This window comes from Nerophis lumbriciformis, linkage group LG14 (genome assembly GCF_033978685.3).
Source record: "Nerophis lumbriciformis linkage group LG14, RoL_Nlum_v2.1, whole genome shotgun sequence".
NCBI lineage: Eukaryota > Metazoa > Chordata > Actinopteri > Syngnathiformes > Syngnathidae > Nerophis > Nerophis lumbriciformis.
Window position 1 is genome coordinate 26,667,932 of NC_084561.2, and position 12,511 is coordinate 26,680,442.

The following is a 12,511-nucleotide window of genomic DNA, read 5'->3' on the forward strand; positions in this document are numbered from 1 at the left end:
AGATGGGATGCAAGTGTTGTTCTTTTTTTATTTTTAATAAATGTCGAATGATAATGTCAATGAGGGATTTTTAATCACTGCTATGTTGAAATTGTAACTAATATTGATACTGTTGTTGATAATATTAATTTTTGTTTCACTACTTTAGGTTTGTTCTGTGTCGTGTTTGTGTCTCCTCTCAATTGCTCTGTTTATTGCAGTTCTGAGTGTTGCTGGGTCGGGTTAGGTTTTGGAATTGAATTGCATTGTTATGGTATTGCTGTGTATTGTTTTGTTGGATTGATTAATGAAAAAAAATTAAAACATTTTTTTTAAATGAGAATCGATTCTGAATCGCACAACGTGAGAATCGCGATTCGAATTCGAATAGACTTTTTCCCACACCCCTACTGTATACATACATACATACATACCAACACACACACACACACACACACACACACACACACACACACACACACACACACACACACACACACACACACACACACACACACACACACATATATATACAGGGGCTTGCAATTAAGTTGGAATTAAGTTCCAAATAAATATTGATAAACTTTTAATCAAAATGTTGTAGTGACACTGGCTGCATTCACACCGAAATAATATGGATGTTTGTCCAATCATGTTCTTACTGTGATTTTAGTTATAAGGGCAAGTCCTTTTTTGGTGAGCTTATCTAAAGTTCTTCCAATGCTGCCCAAATGAAACAAGAATCTACTGATGCTGTTAGACGCTCATTAAGGAGGACTTTAATTAAGTGAGTCAACTTTTAAAATCCTCGGAGCAGCAAAGGTTCTTCATTTATTCTCTTGTTACAACTGTTCTTTTTTCTCTACAGAGTACTTAGATCTATTCGTATTCTACTAAATCGCCAATTCATATCTCCTTCCTTTTTTTTTTTTTTACCTTTTTATCTCTCCTCCCCTTCTTCTCATTATGTACCTTTCTCTCACTCAGTAATGTTTTAATTAAATTTGTCATGTGTCCCCAGTATATAATTGCAATGGGGGGTCTGCTTCTGACTCTCTGTCCTCCAATTATGATCAGCGTTTTTTCAGCTACCAAATTGGCTAATTAAGCCTTAAGGACAAGTGAGCTCCAGTCCCATTAAGTTCCAGGAGAAGTCTGGAATGCCTGTGTTCTTCCTACTCCTGGAACAGGAAGGACGAGCGGGTTAACGAACGGTTGCCACAGTAACAGTCACATGGTGTGACATCCTATGCAGTGGCTGTCAGATATTAATCTCTAACAGAGACAACAATTGTGTTGCAGATCATCACTTCTTCCTATTAAGGTTGATCTGTGAAGATGGGGCAAAAGCCAAATAGAACTTGTCATAAGACCTGTTTCAGCCCTTGCAGGTAGCAAGCTGTCAAATTGATTGATGACTTTACAGCCAGTGCAGTGCTTGCCTTGTAAAGGCCTTGCACAGCACGGCATTACCAACACAGTCGTACATGCGGTTAACACGTCGGTCTAACAGCCATGTGATTATAGGCTTGAATCTCTGTTCAGGATTCTCTGTGTGAACTTAGCATGTTCTTCCTGTGCTTGTAAAGGTTAATTCCACTTTCACAATTCCTTACTGTATCTTTAAAAACATGTTATAGCATACTTAACAACGTATGCGAGAAATGAGGAGTGGGTTAAAAAAAAATCCCTCCATCACTTATATGTTGCATAACAGTAACTGAACCACTGAAATTATGCATCATTAATGCTTTGAAAAATGCATTGCGGTCAGCATTTTATCTTCTGCTCTCATACAGGGCAGGGACAATTGTCTAAGTTTTATTAGTAGCATTAGTCTCCATATGAGGACATTTTACATAAACCCGGAAAGGTAATGACTATTCTTGCTAAATTGCCTCCCATAATATTTCCCTTTTATGCAGCACCAAGCTCACTGTATATTAAAATACATTGTAAAATCAAGCAGGCTATGTTTCTTGTTCTCTGCAAGAGGAACAAAAGTTGCCATTCATTGTGATGGGTCTGACTAGTTCTATGAATGGATACAATGATGTACTACACCTGTTAAACTATTAAATTAAGTACATTATTTCACATAGTTTTTACATGATTTCATTTTCTTTTGCCATGCTGTGTTATTTAAGTTGCTAAGCAAAAGCATGATTGGAATAGTTCAATGTCCGATAAATCTGTCATTAAAGCTTTAGCCTAAGTAACTTGGAAATGCAACTTATTTGTCTTTTTTTATAAACATTTTTTACATTTCATGTTTTAAATATTTTTGATAATTATTGGTGCTTTTAATTAATTTGTATATTAAATTGTACTTGAATCCTGTGAACACAATTTATTTTCTCTTTTCTGTAGGCTGCAGAGTTGTCGATGACTGACATCCCTGCGTCCCACGATGGACAAAAAAAGTGGTGAGACTTTTTTTTTTTTTTTAAATAATGACTGTTGGAAATATGAATAATGTATGCAGCATAATATATATTTATTTATATGCTATATCATGATGCATCATATGCTGTCGAGAAAAAAAGTAACTTCCTGTTCCTGGAGTGGCCTAAAACAGGACAATAATCTATATGTTTTGGTGTAATCACCAGTGTTGGGTTAGTTACTGAAAACCAGTAACTAGTTACAGTTACTAGTTACTTTATTTCAAAAGTAACTCAGTTACTAACTCAGTTACTTAAACCAAAAAGTAATGCGTTACTGTGAAAAGTAACTATTTAGTTACTTATATATATTTATTTTTTATTTTTTTAAGGCCCCATTTAATGCCCTTTTAGCCTTCATTTTAGTACTGTTATTGCACTGGAGAATAATACAATCTGTTGATCAACTTGACATGCATTTGCATCACTGAACTCTGCTAAGCAATGTGCTCTACATACAACACACAAAGACAAAGATATGTTTTAAAGGGCCAATTTGTTTCAGACCAGAACAAATTGACAAAACTATTTTAAATAGCTGCAACTTAACATACATAAGTAACAAACAGCATAATAACAATAGCTGTAAAACAAGAAAGGCACACACTACATACATAAAGCCTAACCAGGCGTTTTCTCAAGGAATTCTGAAATAAAATCATGTCTGAAGCCCAGAACACTCTACACATTTCCCCACTTAGTTTAGAGAAAAGGAAATATTAGCCTGGCCCACTAGTATCCCTCTTTAGGTTTGTGAACTTTATAGTCTAAACATTTAGAGTGATGTGATAATCAAACACTCTAAAAGTTTAAAATGAAAGAGTATATAAGAGAATTGACAGAGTGTGTGTACCTTCAGTGTGCAGTGCCTCATTAAAATCCAGCCGCTGTTGGAGGTGGAGGTGAAGTGTGTGTCTCTTTACTAGCTTCGTCGAAGCATGTTGTTTTTGTCGCTGTTTCAGCATATTTGAAACTTACATTCAGCTAAAATGTTCTTTTCTTTGTGGTCGATAAAAGAAACGTACTGAAAATATCTCCATTTTAAGAAACTCGGCTTCGGGGTTCGCCATGACGTCTTGATAGTAGACACAGACACGCCCCCTCCCACACACACACACTCACACACACACACACACGTACACACAGACAGTGCGCGGCGCGCCTCTTTTTTGTCGCCTCTTCAGCAGCGCTGCAACACTCAGATCTTCTCAGTTTCTAGCCGATACTACATAAAAAATAACGCAAAATAACGCAGTAACGCATCATGTAGTAACGGTAACGGAGTTACTGAATATAAAAAATAACGCGTTAGATTACTAGTTACCGCCGATAGTAACGGCGTTACAGTAACGCGTTACTTTGTAACGCGTTAGTCCCAACACTGGTAATCACTGCATGATAATTACTTCCCAGTAAGTAATATGGTTTTACATACCAGAGCAATTTGTTTTAGCGCCATCTGTACAACATGTCAATTGGATTTAAACGTATATCAATAATAATGTCAATCTGCAAATTAATCATGAAACATTGACAATGTTACTGTTCTATTCATCCATACCAGCCAATGGCTTTCAGACCAAGGCCAGTGAAGGTGGTGTTCAGAGAAAGCAACTGCCCTACTCAGTGGAAACTCCATATGGCTTCCACCTGGACTTGGATTTTCTCAAATACGTTGATGATATCGAAAAAGGCAATACCATCAAAAGAGTCCACATCCAGCGCAGGGTCAAGGGCCCACCCAAATTCAGTACTCTACCCAGAAACTTCAGTCTCCCAGGGCATGGGATCCGGCCAACCCCTAAAGACAGCCAGTGGTCTGGGACATCCACCTTGGGACCAAAACCTAAATCACGGTTAACAGAGGTTCACCAGATCTCGGAATTTAGAACAAATGAAGGAGGAATTTTGAGCCGGGGGACAGCTAGTCAGGGAACTAGTGTCGTTTCGGCTAAGATCAGAGATGAAGGAGTTTTGGGGGCCCAGGGAATTGAAGATAAAACTATGGGCACTCAGAATCGCCCAAACCTGCTTCGAGCATCAAGTATGCCAATCACATTACAACAGCGGAAAGGTTCTGATTCAAGCAGTCCAGATCGTATTGTTGGAACACCAGAGAATGGCTCAACCGAAAACATGTTTAGAGCATCACCAGATGTAACAGAAAGAAGATCCGTTCCCCAAGAACGAGTGGGAATTCACCAGCAGATCACCGTTGCATTAAAACGAGTCAGAGAGCTTGAAGAACAGGTCAAAACAATTCCTGAACTTAAAGCTCAGATTTGTTCACTGAGAATGGAGAGAGAGAAACTACTAAGTCAGCTTCAGTCTATAGAAAAGGCCCACATTTCCACATCGTCGTCTAAAATGGCTCCGTGTATTGATCCTGGAATAAACACCCAATCACATGCAACCAGACATAAAGAAGGTTTGAATTTGTCTCTGACACCACAAACAAATATACATTTGGAAACTTCAAAACATTTGACGACACAGCCACTAACTGAGAAAGGGAGACAGGGTATCGCACAGGCAGTAAATCAGAGATTGGTGAAAAGCTCATTAGCATGTGATGACATTTTTGAGCAGAGTTCTAATATGACAGCACATTTTTCAGACAAACAAAACGAGACAGTAGGTAGTCCAGTGGAACATGCATCACAGGAAGATGATAATGTAGCAAAAGGAGGGAATTTTGAGCGCCCAGCTAGTGACCAGAATTTGCATGATAAGCTAGTAACCCTAGAGGCTAAACTTCTTCAGGCTAGAGAAGAGCTGGAGAAAACTAATGGGCTGTTGAAAGAACAAATAACAGAGAACAAAATGAAAGAGGAGCGAATACTTCTAATGTGTGAGGAAGTTAGAGTAGAAGTGTCGCCAACGGAAACACAAAGAAGGCCAAGAAGAGATAGTATAGACACTGGAACAGAGACTGAGAAAGTAGACTATTCCAACCAGGAGACAGAGACAGAAATACCTGGTACAGTTGATCAAGGAACAGATACTGAAAGAATATGTATTGAAGTGTGTGTCTCCAAATCAAGATCTGGAAGTATCGATCAGGGAACAGAGACTACCAGAGTAGACACTCATGACAAAATGACAGAGGTTGAGCCAAAATCTGCATCTGTTGGGCCCCAAAGGCCTATAGTCAACAGCATGGAACAGGGTACATTAACTGAAAGAGCAGCCACTCAGGATCAGGTGACTGAAACACCAGTAGCCCGTAGGGTACACCAGGTCTTAGAAACAGAGGGAGAGACAGAGACAAACCATCCACAAAGACCAAGGGCCAGCAGTGTTGACAGAGGGACAGAGACAGAGAGGGTGGACACTGTAGACAGGGTGACAGAGATGGAGGTCGCACAGAGGATTGACCAACATACTGAGACAGAACTTGAAATACCACAAGACAACAAACCATCCAGAAATACTGAAGCTGATGGTCAGGTGAGAGAAAGTCCAGGCAGCCAGAGAAGTGAAGTTGATACTGTGATCAGTGAAAGTGTAAAAGACAACAATAATTTAAATGAAGGAATTCAGAAAGACCACGAAGACAATACAAATATGGTATTGCAAGTTGCAGGTGGAAATAATGTTGCCGTTAAAGAAGGTGTAGTTGAACAAACTCTGAGTTTAGAATTTGTAACTCAGCCTGAAGCAAGTACAAGTCCAACAGGTGAAAATACAGAATCTGAAAATGAAATAAATCCTTCAAAAACTAACTCTGAATCAGAAGCAATCCCAGAAAGTCTTGAATTGCAGAAGGTTGCACAGAGTACAACAAATACTTTGGATACTGCTACAGTAGCATCAGAAAGTGCCAATGTAAAGACAGAAGTTCCAGTAAGACCTCAAAGAGGTCGTAGGCCATCACCAGATCAGGCACAGCAGACAATTTATCAACTTCAAACTGCTCCTGTTCGTCCTCGTAGGGGTTCTAGTGAAACTCAAAGTCAGCAGTCAAAGACAGTCAAAGAGTCTCAATACCCAACAGAACTCTCTGAGCCACTAATTAAACATGAATCGCCATCCCTGGCTCAGTCTGGGAACAACACCACACTACCATCTAATGAAAAACAATCTCAATCACAACCTCAAACTGAGATCCATTGCTCATCTCCAATGTTTAAAGAGTCTCAAACTCGTCCCAAATCAATTCAAGCCCAGTCTAAAACTATAACTCGACGGGACTCAAAGGAGCTGGAAGCACCTAATAGAGCATCTAGTGTATCACAACCTTTAAGACGTGGATCTGGAGATAACCACACCCACCCAAAACGCCAGGGATTGAGTGAGGTCCAAACTCAGTCTCGAAGACGTTCTGAAGCGAGTCAATCCATTCAGAAAGACCCTGAAGCCCGGAAATTACGGAGAGGCTCTAGTGAAACGGCACAGCTTCGGAGTTCTGGTGAAGCCCTGGCCTCCCGCCATGACATTGTCGAGGCGCAGCAAGTACGCAGAGGCTCAAGTGAGTCACCAACCTCACCTGCAGCTTTAGGTCAAGTTGTAACTCGGCTAACAGGGCTTCTGGGGGAGCAGTGGGCTCAGCTGGGAAGCAGCTCTGGAGCTCAACAGTCGGTTAGCCAGCAGGAGAGCCCCAGCATACAAAAACAGACGGCCGGGAAAGGAACAGAGGCAGGAAATGCAGCATCGCCCAAGCCTGTGGGGAAAGCTGCAACCACAGGGAAACCAGCAGGGAAACCTGGCCCTTCCAAAATGAGCTCAATTCAGAGTCAACTGGTCAGTTCCCTTAGTGTTCTTTCTGCCTTCTACTCACCAGGCCAGAAATCTGCCACTGCCAACAAGCAGCAAGAACAAAGTAAGTCTTTTTTTTAAAGTACATTCAAACATTGGTCAAAGTGATGCAATTGATAAGTTGCATTCATTCATTTATAAGAGAGTGTTTCAAAGGGGACCTATGACGATTTAATCTACATTTAAAACACTTCCTAATGGTCCAGATAATATGCATTTCATATGTGTCTGAATTAAAAACTTTTGATCAAAGCCGAGATTAATTGACAAATGAGCATCGATAAAAACAAATTAGCATTCTGATATCTGTAATGTTCCTGTAGTGATGTATAGGGGTGTAACGGTACACAAACATTTCGGTTCGGTACATACCTCGGTTCAGAGGTCACGGTTCGGTTCATTTTCGGTACAGTAAGAAAACAACAAAATACAAATGTTTTGGTTATTTATTTACCAAATTTGTAAACAATGGCTTTATCCTTTTAACATTGGGAACACTATAATAATTCTGCCCACGTTAATCAACATTAAACTGCCTCAAGTTGATGCTCAGATTAAATAGAATGACAAAACTTTTCTTCTACATATAAAAAGTGCAACACTAAACAGTTTCAGGTCAACTCATCATGCTTAATTTATTACAGCATTTGGGAAACCTGTAGTTGATTTTTATTATGTAAATGTTATATTTTTATCAACATGTGATAGCAGGGACCCTGCCATTCAAAACTAGGCTGCTCCATTACTAATGATTAATGTAACTATAGCTGAAAAATAGTACAACCGCAATCGGAGAGACTACACACACACACACACACACACACACACACACACACACCCACACCGCAAAATGAGCTAACGCTACGCTAAAAGCTAATTAGCCTTCTCCTCAAGCCAGGACTGCGAGTGAGCTGAGCTGCAGTTTAAGTTTCTAGAAGGTCAACGGGCTCATAGTGATGTTACTAGTAGTTGACTGGGAGATGTTTATTTTAATTTGGGGAGAGTACACTGCCTGATGCTCACCTGCTAAACACCTATCTGCTCGACGCTGGAGCATTGACTACATGCGCTCTGAATACGCACTGCTGATTGGCTGTTACCGCTTTGTGTGTACCAATCAGATGGTTGTGTGGGTGGGACAATGCTGGGTGCTGAGACAGAGGCAGAAGAAGCAAAGCAGCTTGTTAAGACTTTACCTTAGAAACGTGTTCGGTACATCCCTGTACGAAACGGTTCAATACAAAACACGTACCGTTACACCCCTAGTGATGTATCATAAATATTATACACAAGCCTCTCTTCGATGCGTACAAACACACTTTATATGTTTGTGTATTTGTTTGGACAGTGCAATGGAGTGACAAAAGTGCACATATCAAATAAGCGATGTATTTCTCTCCTCCCTTGACGTCTCACGGTTCTGTCCATGGCTTGGAAGCTGGAGAACAGACTTGCTCTGTGCTATTGCACGCATATTTTATGTTCTGAGTTCATCTTAAGTTCAGTGTTACAGTACAACAGCTTTTAAATGTTTATCTGTGGTTTGATCTACATAAGCTCTTTATCATTTAATTGTTTGTAAAGTTATTTATTTTGATTATGGTTGCAATTTACCAACATCTAGTATTTTATATATCCTGCTAATAAAGTTTTCTTATATTGGCAAAAGTAATCGACGAGAACTCCCAAGGTCTGCCTGCCTTTGCAGTCATTAGATTGCATTTTGATTTTGTAAACACAGTTTACACAGTTTTGTAAACACAGTTGATTAAGTGAAAGGAAAGCTGAAATCATTCATCACATTATATGAAAAGACAATGCAATATATTCTAATGTATGCTCCGACATCCACCTGCTGATGTTTTTGAAGTGATACAGCATTGATAAACAATGGGGGTTGGTATCATAAGGGTTGTCAGAAAGCAGACCAGCAGCTCTTCAACAAATAGATGCAATTAATTTACAACATGATTCTAACTAGGACCCTCTGTTCTCTATACCTGTCGAGTCCTTAAGCATTTTAGTATGTTCGCCTAACTCGCATTACCATGTTTTTTTTAAACAAATTGATCAACATTTTGCCAGGTGGTAGAGGATCAGCTCCATATTAAATGTTCTATTTTAATTTCTTGTCATCAGCGTTTTACAGACTTGTTTGGCGCTTGATAAATAAGCAAAATCTGGGAACAAAGAAGGAATCTAAGATGGGTAAAATGATGTGTGCATGTGTGAAGTGATTGATTAATGGACGAATGGACTAACAGAAAAAATGTGTTTTGCAAACTTTTAAATCAGCCTGTCTTTTCATTTTCTGTACTACTCCCCAGGTCTCAAATCTATTATGAAGAAAAATGGGGTTGCTGACAAGCAGGGGAACAAGGGAACCAAGAAAAACCTGAAGTTTGTCGGGGTGAATGGAGGGTAAAATCACTTTAATCAGTGTCCAATCTGTGTGTGATTAATAGCCTAATGTGGGTTGCCCTATTGTGTTTATATGTCTGTATTTGGTTTTGTGGGAGGTTGAACTTGTCATTCTCTTACTCTGTCAACAATCTTGCATGAGTACACCCAAACAGTTAATTATTCCTAACCGACTGAATTCCCTTGAATTGTCAGGGTTTGATGTTTTACATTCTGCTCCTTTATTTTGGTGTGTAGTAGTCAGTAATTCCTCTTTGCGAGAGGATATATTCGGAACAGGCTTTCCAGTTAAGGCACTAAACAAGCGAGAGATACAAATACAACACAAGCTTCACGCTGTTTTATACTCCCTGTCATCTCTCCGTTACTCACTGATGCACAATAGACTGCACACTTCTGTGAATTTTGCCTCATAGCTGATACTACCATTGTCAAAAGAAAGTTTACAGCTCCACGTGTTGTACGGTGTGACTGAATGATGGCTCAATCTCACATAAAAAAAACCAAATGTAAATTAGAATATCTGTTTTATTTGGTTTAAAACATGTGCTTAAAGGAGACAATAGTTGCAGATGTTTTCCCTTCCTGCTAAGTTGAATTTTAGTTTAAAGCCAGTTCATGTGGCAAATACCGACTGGCAGCAGCAAATGTCTATTTCCAATTTGGATTCTCAGGAGCTGCAAAGGCCAGGTCATGGCATGAGGTGGTCTATCTCTAAACGCCCTAAAAAGATCCCTAGTCAATCACAGGATGATTACGAATGGAGCATAGACCTGCAATTCAGACCAGGCCTGTTGCATAAAATGTAGTAACTGCATGTAAACTACTATTTAACAGCCACTTTGATTTGTTTTTGGGGGTTAAAAGGGTAGAAATAGATGCCTGGACCCTGGGGTGGAGTCCCCTTAATATATCTCAAAGTGGTCTTCATAGACTTAATGCAAAAGTGAAGTGAAGTGAATCATATTTATATAGCGCTTTTCTCTAGTAACTCAAAGCGCTTTTACATAGTGAAACCCAATATCTAAGTTACATTCAAACCAGTGTGGGTGACACTGTGAGCAGGTGGGTAAAGTGTCTTGCCCAAGGACAAAACGGTAGTGACTAGGATGGCGGAAGCAGGGATCGAACCTGCAACCCTCAAGTTGCTGGCACGGCCACTCTACCAACCGAGCTATACCACCCTATAAAAGACTTTCTCCAATAAGTTCCTTCGTGAAGCAAATCCACCACAAGATACAAATCCCGGTACCTTTCTGATGATATTACTACAAGTAGTGTTGTAGTAGTAATCGCAGTGGTATAAGTATCTATCCATCTATTTTCTACATATATGTTGATGACGAACGAGTACGCTGGAGCATATCCCACCTGATTTTTGGGGAGAAGTGTACATGCTGTACTAGTCACCAGCCAATAACAGGACAGATACAGTATATCAGTCCCTCCAGGAATTCACAATGTTGTGACCGCGCCAATTCACGCAAATCCAACTAATCCCTGCAAATTATGTGCAGCATTGCAGTTTTGTTTGATGCCTGCCGCAACCTCCCCACACATTTTGGCCAATCAGTCACTTTCGCCAATCAAATTTGTCTGAGTGGCGTTCAAATGCCCATGTCAACTAATTAATTAAACTTTTGTTTATTTCTTGTATAGCAGGGACAGCAACAGCAACTTGTAACAATGCATCAACTTTTTATTGTTCAAACGTCACAATTGTCATCCTCCGGCACAGCTTAGACCTACTTTTGGTTTCTATGTACAGCGCTAAGCCTTCTCGGTAATGTAGTATACAAACAGTTACCAACACACCAGCGTAATCATTTCCTAGTTTACATGTATTTATATGTTTATTTAAGCGTTATTTATCTAGAATGGGGATTTAACAATAAATTGTGTTAATGATAACCACGGTAAAACTAGTTAGTATTACTGTTTTAAATTAATATTATAAATTAAAAAAAAACATGTCTTTGACTCTTGTACTTTGATAAACTCACAGACTGACTGGTGCCAGCTTGCTAGCTCAAACGCTAACATGAAAACAAGAGACATTAACATATTTTCCCAATAAGAAACAATATTTCCCAATCTAAACTTAAATAACACATTGTTGTCTGAGCAACTAAGCTATTCAATTATACACATTGAACCCAAAAGCTCTGCTCTCTAAGAACAGAGTGATTGTTCGATACTCAGAATACGAGTGTTTTTACAATGGGTTCAAGAACCGCTGAACAGAGTAGGATGCCACAACACACACCAGAACTAATAATAACAATAGATTTGATTTATTACGCAATTTTTCATTTCAATGAATCTTAAAGTGCAACAGGACAAACCAATGTTTAAAACTAGGGATGTCTGATAATGGCTTTTTGCCGATATCCGATGTTCCGATATTGTCCAACTCTTTAATTACCGATATCAATCGATACCAATATCAACCGATATATACAGTCGTGGAATTAACACATTATTATGCCTAATTTGGACAACCAGGTATGGTGAAGATAAGGTACTTTTTTAAAAAAAATTATAAAATAAAACAACATAAATACATTAAAAACATTTTCTTGAATAAAAAAGAAAGTAAAACAATATAAAAACAGTTACATAGAAACTAGTAATTAATGAAAATGAGTAAAAATTAACTGTTAAAGGTTAGTACTATTAGTGGACCAGCAGCACACACAATCATGTGTGCTTACAGACTGTATCCCTTGCAGACTGTATTGATATATAATGTAGGAACCAGAAATATTAATAACAGAAAGAAACAACCTTTTTGTGTGAATGGGAGGTCTTTTGGGTTGGTGCACTAAATGTAAGTGTATCTTGTGTTTTTTATGTTGATTTAATAAAAAAAAAAAAAAAAAAAAAAAAAAAAAAAAAAAAAAAAACGA

The 12,511-nt window shown here is 38.9% G+C and overlaps 2 protein-coding genes across 12 annotated transcripts in view; one reads left to right on the forward strand and one right to left on the reverse strand.

Annotated features, from left to right (window-relative positions):
- Positions 1–12,511, reverse strand: part of usp1 (ubiquitin specific peptidase 1) — a 198,289-nt gene that overhangs the window by 162,851 nt on the left and 22,927 nt on the right. The gene's annotated exons all lie outside the window — the stretch shown is intronic.
- Positions 1–12,511, forward strand: part of kank4 (KN motif and ankyrin repeat domains 4) — a 180,399-nt gene that overhangs the window by 139,598 nt on the left and 28,290 nt on the right. For all 4 annotated transcript variants that reach the window (XM_061975700.2, XM_072914682.1, XM_072914683.1 and 1 more), the window contains exons 2-4: positions 2,350–2,405; positions 3,988–7,245; positions 9,509–9,602. In XM_061975700.2, the coding sequence (XP_061831684.1) occupies positions 2,390–2,405; positions 3,988–7,245; positions 9,509–9,602 (3,368 nt within the window). In that variant the 5' untranslated portion in view covers positions 2,350–2,389. The remainder of the gene's footprint in view (positions 1–2,349; positions 2,406–3,987; positions 7,246–9,508; positions 9,603–12,511) is intronic.